Source organism: Alligator sinensis, unplaced genomic scaffold (genome assembly GCF_000455745.1).
Source record: "Alligator sinensis unplaced genomic scaffold, ASM45574v1 scaffold1241_1, whole genome shotgun sequence".
Classification (NCBI taxonomy): domain Eukaryota; kingdom Metazoa; phylum Chordata; order Crocodylia; family Alligatoridae; genus Alligator; species Alligator sinensis.
This window is the reverse complement of record NW_005842202.1, coordinates 678,856-690,690: the sequence shown is the minus strand read 5'-3', so window position 1 is coordinate 690,690 and position 11,835 is coordinate 678,856. Positions and strand designations below refer to the sequence as shown.

Here is an 11,835-nt window from a genome sequence, read left to right as displayed (position 1 = left end):
CTGTTCACCTACATGCTGCAGTGATGGGAGACTGCATGTGATGGGACACTTTTGTGTGGTTCATTACCTATTTAGCCAGCTCCCGGGGCTCATGGGTGACTCTGCATATGCATTAAAAGAGCAGGCACTGTCCCAGGGTGAGCAAGACCGGGGCAGTGCTCCAAGAGGGCCACAGGCAGTTGGGGACATACCAGGTCAGACACAGGATGTGACTTGGCAGGTGGCACTGGAACCATGGCCTTCCTCAACAAAAGAACCATTTAGCTCCCTAATACTCAGACACTATTCACCTGTGGGCACTAACATGGATCAGCCTGGCTTGAAGACTAGCAACACGGGCCCTGCGAGGGTACTGACACAGGCACTCCTGTTCAGGCCACGCAGGGGTCATTGCCCTGGTACCCAGAGTTAGGCTGAACCAGGATGGAGCCAGGCAGGCATACATTTGCCAGGCAGCCACGGCCCATTTGCCAACAGTAAGTCACCACTTGGCTGAAAGCACCTTGGGTTGTGGAAACCACAGAGCACTCTAGCTCAGAGCAGAAGTCTCTTGAACTCAGCAGCAATCTCCACCTTGGCAGGGGAAAAACCTACCATCCTCTCATCCTTGAATGGACAAGTGTAGTTAGAGGGTGAAAGCCTGTCCCTTGCACTGCGGGCAGGCTGACCCCGGCCAGAGTTTACAAATGCCTTGGCTCGGGGTAAACGAGACTGGGAAGGGGTGGGGGGGATCTGAACTCCAGCGCTTCCAGGCTTGCACACAAGATGTTTGCCATGGATTTGGGAGTATCAGAAGCCCCCAGCTGAAGAGTCTGGAAGGGAGGCAACTTGCTGGTGGCAGCGCCACAAGACTTGAATGATTGAGCTGTGCTCATTCGAAATCTGGAACTGATTTGACCCTTCAAATGAAATGTTATTACAAAGAAAACCAAAGCTGAAACCCAGCTCCCTGTCCACCACGCTCCACCTTGCCCTTTGTTATAGAGCTCCAGCCTCCAGTATCTGTCTTGCCTGACCTATGCTTTTGCAAAAAGGGAGAGAAAGTTTCAGTTCCCCTGCAAGGACGTCAATGGCGTGTCAGGGAGTGGTAACTAAGGTGAGGAATCTAAGCTGGCTCCCAGGGCTCTCAGGGGTACTGCCGGTAACTGAATAGATCCTATCACTGGCATGTCCAGTTTCTGTTTGAACAACTCGGTTCACAACTGGGTGTCCTGAGATTCTACCACCCACTTCTTTCCCCCTACTCTGCTCAACAGCTACATGAGACCCTGTTGGCATAAAGCCAGTTCATCCCCCATAGCTTCTCTTCTCCTCCGCCTCCCTGACAGTGTTCTCAAGCAGGGACCCTGGCCTCAACCCCCAGCTGCCCATGCCAGCATGCCCCTTGCCTACTTTGTACAGTCCCTCTGCTCCTCAGCCACCTCATCGAGGACGCTGCTGCTCGGTGCTTGCGGCTGCTTATCATTAAAAGGCAGACGTTAGGGATGAGGCTGACTACAGCAGTGCTGCCGAGAGCCCTGCACACACCCAACAAGATGCACGCTTCCCCAAAGAGCTCACAACCTCATCCTCTGCATGTGGTTATGCTGGTGGAGCTTATGCATATGTGGCCCATGCCTGCAGTGACTTTTGCCTGCTGCCAGAACCAGTTTAGGGTAGCTAAGGCATCAGTATGGGAGGCATTTATGGAGGGCTGCTGGACCATAGCCTCTCAGGAAAATAGGGATAGTGGAAGAGCATTAAGAAGGGGAGAAGTTCATCCATTTTGACCACCCTTGGGAATTCCCTTTGCCGCTCCTTCCACCTGGTTTAACACTATAGGGTGTGGGACCATCTTGACATTACATAGATGAGAGGAGATTTTCGAAAAGCAAGTCCCACCTGCCATGGCTCTAACCCTCCCCACAGGGTGAGGATTTGCCCAGAAGAGCTGGCCTGATCTGTATCATCCCTGCTGGACTCTTTCTGGCCCATCTGGGCTTGGTTGCATCCTATCAGACAGGAGCACTGTGCAGCACCCCAACTTTCACAACAATCCTAATAAACAGGAAGCCAGCAGTAATGCCGACCAGTTTCGATGCCATTCCTTCTGAACTGTGGCATCGTCGGCATCGGCCTGGGGGCTTTCCTCTCTCTCAAGAAGGGACCATTCCTGCCGCACAGATTCTAAGCAGAGAGCAGTTATTGGAAGAGGAAGCTAAGAGAGGGAACAGACTGCACTCAGAGCACCCCTATGTGGAGGCAGGCCTGGGCATAGCCTGGGAACCAGATGCTCTGGAGAGAGGTGAGCCAGTGTGTACCAGAGGGTATAAAATGCCACCTCACGCCTTTATTCTGCAGTCAGGGCTGAAGACACCACTCATACAAACTAGGCCTGAGGCTGACTGGACTGAGCTTCACTTCTGGAGCAGGAACGGACAGTTCCTACTCAGGGAAACAGCATGCGCACGGTGGACGAAGAAGGAGCATCTTGTGGAAGCCCCTGTTTGGACCCTGGCAGCAGCTCCCCTCATCAGGCCCAGCCATGCATGGCAGCCCAAGGCCAGGTACAAATGGAAGGGCACTGTCTCTGGGCACCCCCAGGCAGTCAGTCTGTGAGCTCAGTCAACCTGGAGCACAAGGCTCTGGCAGCCCAGGGATTGTGCCAGTGCTCAGGCTAGCTGAGCTGGTGCTGAGCACAATTTCCCTGTAGACAGAAAAATGGCAAACAGTACAGCTCGGTTTCTGGAGAGAGAGGTATGAGGATCAGAGTGCATCCAATGCAGGCCAAGCCTCAGGCTAAGGAAATCCCAATTGTTGTTCATCTTCCAACTAATAGGAAGAGGCATTTCCTTCTGAGCAAACCCATCGTTTCATCTCAGCCACTTCTGCCAGCCCTTCCTGACCCCTGCTTTTAAATAGAGGTCAGAAGATAAAGTTGTTATGCCCTGGGTCTTTAAAGGTCCCACTGAGCCCTTGGCTTTAGGGAAGAAGATACAGGATAATGCATGAGGCTGATGAATAGTAGTTTTGGAAAGTCTGCCCCAGCAGGTCTGCTGTGAGGACCATGTAAGATCAAGAGCGGGCCTGAAGGGGTCTGGCCCTTCTCCCCCAGCAGTGTAGTGCCCTGCCTTGCGAATCTTCACATCCTTCCTGGAGCTCTAATCTAATGGGGCAGTGAAAGAAATAAGACTGGGGGGCCAATTAAACCAACAGTAGCTGCTGCTGTCTCAGATTCAAATAAATCCTAATGCAATCCCATCCAAAGGGCTCAGCCTGATTCCAACATTACTGCCTCATGACTCTCCCCTAGACATAAAGGGATGGGGGCTGTTTGCATGGTGAAAACACCAGGCAGCTACACAAAGCCCTGGGGGGCAGTTCTGGAGGAACTGCTTCAACTTGTCTAGCTGCAAAACATGGTGATAGGAAAGTGTGAAAGGCATCAGGCCTACTAAGGGATCTTTCCTGCCCACAGACGTGGGGCTTGAATGGGCACCATCGGTGTTAAACCAGCTTCCCAGTAAAGGGCACGCTAGTTCTCATAATTAGGCATGAGAACTGAAGCTTTATGAAGTGCCTGGACACAGGGTGGGGAAGGGACCTCCGGTCAGGAATGCCAGCCCTCTGCTCCCACAGAGACGATGCCACCTGAGGGACTTGAGCTTCGTTAGGAGCTATCAGGCTTTTTGCCCCTGCTGTTACGAACCCCGTGACTCTGAAGGTTAAGAACCTTCTTCTAATGTCCAGCTTCACCTATTCATGGCCAGGGTGTGCCCATTTCTTCTTGCACCAATACTGTCCATTAGCTTAAACTGTTCTCTTCTCTCCTTTATGTTCTTACCTAATATATCTGGGGCCAATCCCAGGCCCTCTCAGGTTTCCTCAAGGCTGAACGAACCAAAGTGTTGCCCCCTTTCAGCTGCTGGACTCTCTGTCCCTGTGCCAGTCCAAATATGCCTCTCCTGAGCACTGGTGCCCAGTGCAACGTAGTTCACACTGAGCAATCCACCTTTCCCTATCCCCGCTGGAAGGACTTCTCCAAATACAACTACATTTGCCTCTGAGGAGTTTTCAGCCACTAGCAAACATGCTTTTCAGTAGTCTACAGGTGCCTGACTTTATGCCACCCCCTTTCTATTAGTTCAGCCCTCAAAGTCAACTAAATCTTCCTGTACAGGGTCCCACTCCTGTTCTGCTGGGGTGAAGCCTCCCAGAATCAAAGACAGAGCATTTGTAGAATAAGGACAGAAGTGCTGCCTGCCTTAGCTCCCCTCCCTTTTATGTTCCAACACTGAGCAGTGCCTGCTCCTTCAGCCCGCAGGAAATCACAACTCTGCCCCACAGAAAATAAGCCTGGCATCCTTCCACAGTCCTTTTCCCACACAAGTAGACAAGAAAGGACTGTGTAGCAACTCACATAGTAAAACTCTGAGATGGCAACGGGGCTGTATAGAAGGAAACCAGATTACAAGCGCACAATCACCTGAAAGGGGCAAAGGCTGCACCATCCATGTTCCAACTGCCCCTAGCTCCATTGGAGCAGGAAGACCCAGGCAACTCCCTAAATGCCACAAATGCTGTCAATGATCCTCTCTCTACCTTCTTGATGACAAGACAGAGACCTTGTTCAAGTGGACAAATAGCCGATTTGTGACCTAGAGAAAAAGATGGACTCATTTGTGATAGATTAGTAACAGGGAGAAAAGATCAGTCATTGAGAGTCCACCCCAGTTCCACCACAGGCTCTGTCTTTAGACATGAGCCTACGTGAAGCCGGCTTTAAGATTATTCATGAGATACCACAGGAAGGGCATGAACGTTTGTGCCGTACATGCACACCACATGCAAAGCCGAGCTGACACGATGCAAGCAAAGATCAGTAGGTGCTGTGGAAAAAAACATAATAATGGAAGATTCCATAGAAGGGGACATGTGCAATTAGTATGCCAAAGCTTGCAAACTAGAAAAGCAAAGCAAAAGGGAAAATATACACCACATCAACAAAGCAAGCAGGAACCCAGAGGATGAGATTTTGTACATCAAGACAAAAAACAATGAGCTCTTAGAGCACAGGCTAATGCCAGATCCTAAGATTAGGCAGCAGCATCAACAGGAAAGTGAATGCCAAGGCAACAGGGCACAAAGCTTCTCTCACAGCTATGCAAGAAAAGAAAGGAAAACTACAACCTGTTAACGCCCAAAGGTGTTTGGTGCTCCCACCAAAATCAAGTACTCAAGGAAATACATTTATGTAATTTGAATAGCAAGTTTCACAGTAAAATACAAATAATCTAGGCATGGCCAAAGAGTATAGATAAGATAAATGAAGCCATAAAGAAATTACAGGATTATTAATATTTGAAATAAATTAACCTGGTGATCCAGGCTGACCTGGACAGGCTCAGCAAGTGGGCGGACGAGAATCTGATGGTGTTCAATGCCGATAAATGCAAGGTTCTCCACCTTGGGAAGAAAAACCCGCAGCATCCTTATAGGCTCGGCAGTGCTATGTTGGCTAGCACTATGGAAGAAAGAGACTTAGGGGTCATCATTGACCACAAGATGAACATGAGCCTGCAGTGCAATGCTGCGGCTAGTAAAGCGACCAAACCGCTGGCTTGCATCCATAGATGCTTCTCAAGCAAATCCCGGGACATCATTCTCCCCTTGTACTTGGCCTTAGTGAGGCCGCAGCTGGAGTACTGCATCCAGTTTTGGGCTCCACAATTCAAAAAGGATGTGGAGAAGCTTGAGAGAGTCCAGAGAAGAGCCACGCGCATGATCAGAGGTCAGGGAAGCAGACCCTACGACGACAGGCTGAGAGCCCTGGGGCTCTTTAGCCTGGAAAAGCGCAGGCTCAGGGGTGATCTGGTGGCCACCTATAAGTCTATCAGGGGGGACCACCAGTATCTGGGGGAACGTTTGTTCACCAGCGCGCCCCAAGGGATGACGACTAGGTCGAATGGTCATAAACTACTACAAGACTGTTTCAGGCTGGATATAAGGAAGAACTTCTTTACTGTCCGAGCCCCCAAGGTCTGGAATAGCCTGCCACCGGAGGTGGTTCAAGCGCCTTCATTGAACACCTTCAAGATGAAACTGGATGCTTATCTTGCTGGGATCCTATGACCCCAGCTGACTTCCTGCCCTTTGGGCAGGGGGCTAGACTCGATGATCTTCCGAGGTCCCTTCCAGCCCTAATGTCTATGAAATCTATGAAACCTTAAATTCACGAAGTCCTAATGTCTTAACAGCCTCTAACAGGTAGCCAGCCTGTGAGGGAAAAAGACTCTTACTTAGATGTCAAAGAGTATGGGTTTAAAAAGTACTGATTTTGTTTGGTGGCAAACAAACCAAAGTTCAAGGCTGAAGAGCAAAATGGTGAGGTGGCTTAGAATTTCCTACTCAGTTATCTGACCCAGTTCCCAAAGCTTGCTAAATAAGACTGTCAAATCTAGAAACGTGCCTGACAGCAATATAGATTATGAAGTGGAAATAAATCATACCTTGCTTGTTCGAAATTCCTATTTTAATGACATGTTTAAACTAGACCTTGCCCTAAACATAATCTAATGGGCATAAAAACCACTAAATGAATTTTAAGTGACCTTGATCTGATGTCTTCTGATCAGTCTTTCTTCCCCTCACTGAATTTTCCTTGCCAATGCAAATACCAGTGTCTCTCTCCTCTGCTTCTCTTAACCAAACTCGGGTCAACCAGATGTTACAGCACGCTACCATTAAAGACTGTGCTATCATGCACCATGAGTGAAGTCTATAAACTACACAAACCAAATTAAAATTATGGCAACACATCCAAAACATGATCAGGACATCCTAAGTTCCAGAAGGGAATTCAGCAAGTGTCTGGCATGACAAAGAACACACACAAGCCACAGCTTTTGACAAAACAAGGAAATTCATTAAACTTGGGACGCTAAACCTGAGGCAAATGATTCAGGCAAGAGACGCAACAGCAAAAGCAGACTTCCACCACGAGTAGACAAAGCTTGGCAGAATCACAGCAGCAAAGCTGCTAAATGCTGTTTGTGAGATCTCTCTCAAATGTGTCACATCAGGAAGCCGATATAAAAATACACCCAGCACAGCAGCTGCCTGCAAGAGTGTCCACTGCACAGAGAGACGGAAAGAGGGGAAGTCGAAAAGGAAAGTACTGTTGCTACAACCAGATCTCAAGCTGGATAATTCCCCCCCAAAGTAAATCTGCCTAGACCCAAGCAACTTGCAGAAAGGACTAACAGAAGCTCGCCAAATATTTGATACTGAACTCTTACTTCTCTTGGCAGAACCAAGCATTTTTTGTGCATTTTGTGTTAATGCCTCAGATTGGCAAAAGAAGCAGGATAAAGAAACAGCTTTCTCTCCCCATTTTGGACACCAGGAAAGAGACACAAATGGCAAAGAATGCCACTTGGGATCAAACCTGCAGTAGAGTACCAATGGTTCCAGTAAGACAAGTAGCCAGGACGCTGTGGGAATCAGTGTCGCAGCTGATGATATTCTGGTGCCGAGTCATGCAGACAGTGTGAGAGAAGCCATCTGTCTGCAGGGAAAACCAGGGAAGTGAACCTAAAATTTAGAAGGCAAGATGAAATTGCAGTACCATGTGTGGGATGCTGGCTAACCTCCCAAGGCCGCAAGATGATCCCAAGGAGGTAATCGCAAAACTGCAGGTGTTGACACAAAGGCTACTAGACTAGTTCAGAGAATATCACAATTTATAAATTGGCAAAAATGTCTTCCAATCCTCTTGAATGTGTGACAACTGCTGAGGTTATTTCCAGGCAAAGATGCACTAAGAATGTAGTTACTTCAACATGATGCAACCCTTACATACATAAGGAAGTCAGAACTCTTGCAGTGTGAATACAGAGAAAACTATATAAACATCAACCCAGCAAGAAGTGAGATGTAACATGGCTCTTACAAAAGGGGAAATCAGCTGTCATTGAAGGGTTACCAGAACCAGAGGGGAAAAAAACAAACAAAAAAACCCAAATGACAAAGCAAAAACACATTACATCTGCAAGTGAATAACTTGACCAGCCTACTGAAGAGCAGGATGCCGTTCAAATCAAAGTAACGATATACCACCACAATGTTTAAAAATGGCATTTTGTGGCTTTCAGCACCAACTTCACTATCTGTAGCTAAAACAATGCTACTGCTCAGATGAGCACAAGAAAGTGACTCAAATGTGCAAAATCTCTGCCTTAGAATCTCTGCCTCAGGGCACAAAGAAAATCTGGCCAGAACAAAAATGCAAGATTTTTATCCTGAGAGAAATAATGAGACACAAATGGGAAGCAGCCACCATTATGTGTTGGGTCTGGAATACACCTGGGAACACACAATCCACCAAATGTGACAAGTGCTCTCCGGCAACATCCTGCCAGCATAGCCAGACAGCAAAGGAGAAGCACTGCCTCTTAAATATTACTGATACAAGCCAAGCATCCATGATAGTTTCGAAGGCAGTTGCATGTTAATCCCTTGATCACTGAGAACAGAAATTCTCCCTAGAATACCACGAGAGCACTTCCAGAACATCTCTGGAATGCCAGAAACCCTGTACACTGACCAGTCGTGCTATCACCTTGGTGAGTAGTTGTCATATGCATATGGAAATTCTGGCTAAGCAGCAAAAACATGGTAAAGGGACAGTGTCCTCAACATATTTTTTAAAACAAACAGGAAATGGTTTTTTTTTAACCACAAACTATCATTATTATAGTTTCCTGGTCAGATTCTCAGAACTAAAGAGACTATCAATTATTACTACAGCATCTTTACAGATGTGAAAATGAAGTACTTGAGCAGGCCTGGCACCTGAATCTTGTGATATTTCTGACAGCAGTCTCAGAAAAGAGGCACAGAAAAGAGGCACAGCTGACCTGGTAGTTTAAATTGCTGTACCCCCATTAAAAGAAAGCTGCAACAAGCAAATAAAACTCATGGCAAACTCCCCTGGAAAGGAGATAAACACAAGTCATTAACAGCAACCTGGCAGTGCTATGACTGGCAGAAGGGAGAGGGTTAGGCGAGATGCACAAAGGCTGAAGCTATTATAACAAACAAACAGACCTCCTGGGATGATAGTCAGGAGATCGTATCAGACTCAAACTATTTCCTGTAGAGCAATCGGGCTGTTCGGAGACAGATTTGTGTTTTCAACTGATGAATCTTCATTTAGAAGTAAGCCAGGGCCTGGGCATGCATTTCACTGAAACCATACATGCCAAAAATGCAGCTGTAGGAGATAGTGACAGACAGACTCCCCTGCAACTTCATTGGCGGGGCTCAGAAAAAGCAGACTAAGGAGCAACCAAGAGCTAAGGGAAAAGACCAGGAGAGCCAAATGCATGGCCGTCCCTGCTCTCATCACAAGACAGACTTGTACTTGTGCCAGCAACAAATGCTGGCAAGGTGCACACAAAGACTGTAATAAGGCAGGAACTGCACTCTCCCAGACCCGGAGGACACTCAGCAGGTAGTTTAAATGTTAATTATCTATGACAGAAAGGGTCATTATTAAGGAACACATGAGGCTATACAGAGTCTTGGGGTACCACAGAAGGTTCAGTGTACTATAGGATTTGGATTTAATGCTGCTAGGAACAAATGCCTCCAAAGGGCTATAACAATAAGTAAATTTGTATTACTTATTAATAAAGTAATATTATTCATTTGCTTCTTAGCAATATTGTTAACACTAAGCACTAAGGCAAAGGCAGAACTAAGCAGAGACTGCTCAGAGCTCTGTCCTCTTCCTCAGATCTTTGCTAAAGAAGGCAAGCAACTCCATGCCCATGCAGCGGTTCCAAAAGCTGTGCGCCAGCAGAAAGCCTGACCTATCTGGCATCAGACCCGGAGCCAGCCAGTGATACAAAATCCTCAGTCCTCTGGATATTAACCTGCACATCCTAATCACAAGCACCAGAGATACCTGACACTCGGCCCCGCTCGAGGTTGCACCCAACCTGAGAGCCTGGGCTGCAGCACAGAGAGAACCAGCTCTGAGGCATGGCTCGGCTGGGGCACATCAGGCAAGGATTCTGGGCAATTGGTGCAATGACACTGACTTCCTTGAAGATCCTGGTCCCCAAAAGCAGGGTAACCCCAGAGTTGACATGGATCCCCATAGATAGGAGCTCCCAGGGCAGCTCTGACAAGGTGCAGAACTAGTGTCGTGGGAGAAAACTCCCTGGGGTTCATTGTCTAGCTGCATAGGAACCAGACAACACGGATGAAGTTTTACTGCAGTATATTTGCTCGAGCAATGGCCATTAAGCCAGCAAAGAGGCAAAATGGCCCCCCCTAAAAGGTGGGGCATTCTTTTATACTTTTTACAACAAGGCAAGACTACAGGGTTAACAAAAGCAATACTTGGGCGGTGCTTCACAGATCTTCATAACAGCATATTTCTATTAAGCTGAACTAGCACTTTCTAAAAGCTAAAAGTTAAGTAACAGTAACATTATGATACATTAGCAAGAACTTGCAGTGGTAGATACTTCTTAAGGACACGATCACTGTACTTAGAACAATGGCTTCTTTGTCTTATCTTGTTCCTTGCTGTAGCTGATTTTACAGCACACAGACACAGATTCACTTGCTGCATTTTACTTAGAAAATGGTTAACACAGTTAAAATGATTACTTAATATAAGCAAAGGCTTAGCTATCATTCTGCCTTGTGGTCAGCAACATTGCTAGGCCACAGGTCATACCTTGTATTCAGCTGTAAAGCTAATACTTCTTAATAATCTAAATTATTGTTAACCTAACAGTATGCTATCAGAAAACTATTTTATTTCAGGGTAATAACAAACATGCTCACCACACTAGGACCACTCTCTGTACTTCACAGGGTGGAAGGATGGTCAAAGCCAGGTCTCTGTCCTTCCCCCTCCCTGGTCCTTGCTGCACTAAGGCCCCTGCCCCACAAGCTCACCTGAGTGTCCCACACTGACTTGTGCCTTAAGCCTGCTACTCATCCCCTGCCTCATCTGGGGAGCCTTTACACTGGAGGTCTGTTTCCCAGGGGCAGAAAAGCAGTCATCCACCTCCTCGCTGCTGGGAAGAGAGAATGAGAAAGGGAGGAAAGAAAGAAAAAGTGGGAGGAGAAAAAGGGAGTGAGAAAACAGGATGGAAGGGATCAAGTCTCAGCTGCGTGGATGTGAACTGTGCAGGACTTTGCCCCTGGGAAGGCAGGGCTGGCTCCCTGGCCCTCTCTTGAAGGCAGAGCACCAAATTCCCAGGGCACTTTCAGAAGCAAGCCAAGGAGACTTTGTACTGGGCTTCCTGCCCAAGCAACTCTGCCCAGTCCGGTTTTACATGCAGTGCCCAGTATACTGTAACCGGGGCAGCTCTATGGACAACTGCCATCCAGCTGGGCGTTGGCAGCTGTCACAGGGGTGACAGCAGGCAGAGGAAGGGACAGCTTTGCTCTGAGGTGCTTGTTTACATCCTGGTTGACTACAGGACCCGGGAGCAGCTGGGCTCCTCCAGAGCTGCCCCTCTCATTGAGACTCCCCTTTGCTCCAAGGACTCTGCTAGCAGCACTGGGCTGAGCAGGGGCAAAGCAGAGCGGACAGGGGACATTAGGGGGGGCAGGCAGGAGCATCCAGAGCCCTCCTGCTTCCTGGGGCTGTACCCTGCCCTGTCAGATGGACCTGCAGGGACTCGGGGGCTACTCAGATTTGCACATGGGGGTGAGGGGACGAGCCTGGGGTTCACAACCTGCGCGCCCTCGGGACAGGAGGTCCCCGCTGCCGTGGGGGGCCGTTACCTGGCGGGGCTCGGAGCGGGAGCCAGAGCGAGCGTCCGAGGG

At 48.2% G+C, this 11,835-nt stretch overlaps 1 protein-coding gene across 4 annotated transcripts in view; it reads right to left on the bottom strand.

The window, feature by feature from the left end:
- The window catches only part of BCO2 (beta-carotene oxygenase 2), a 29,899-nt gene extending 18,773 nt beyond the window's left edge, over nucleotides 1-11,126 (bottom strand). Inside the window, exon 1 of one of the 4 annotated variants that reach the window (XM_025207651.1) lies at nucleotides 10,957-11,126. Coding sequence is in view for 1 of the 4 variants with exons in the window: in XM_014521313.2 (XP_014376799.1) it covers nucleotides 10,957-11,011 (55 nt within the window). In the remaining 3 variants the exon portion in view is untranslated. Of the gene's footprint in view, nucleotides 1-4,465; nucleotides 4,485-10,842 lie in introns of those variants that run through there. The other 3 variants (XM_014521313.2, XM_025207650.1, XM_025207648.1) reach the window with 3 other exon arrangements.
- Nucleotides 11,127-11,835: the final 709 nt, after the last annotated feature.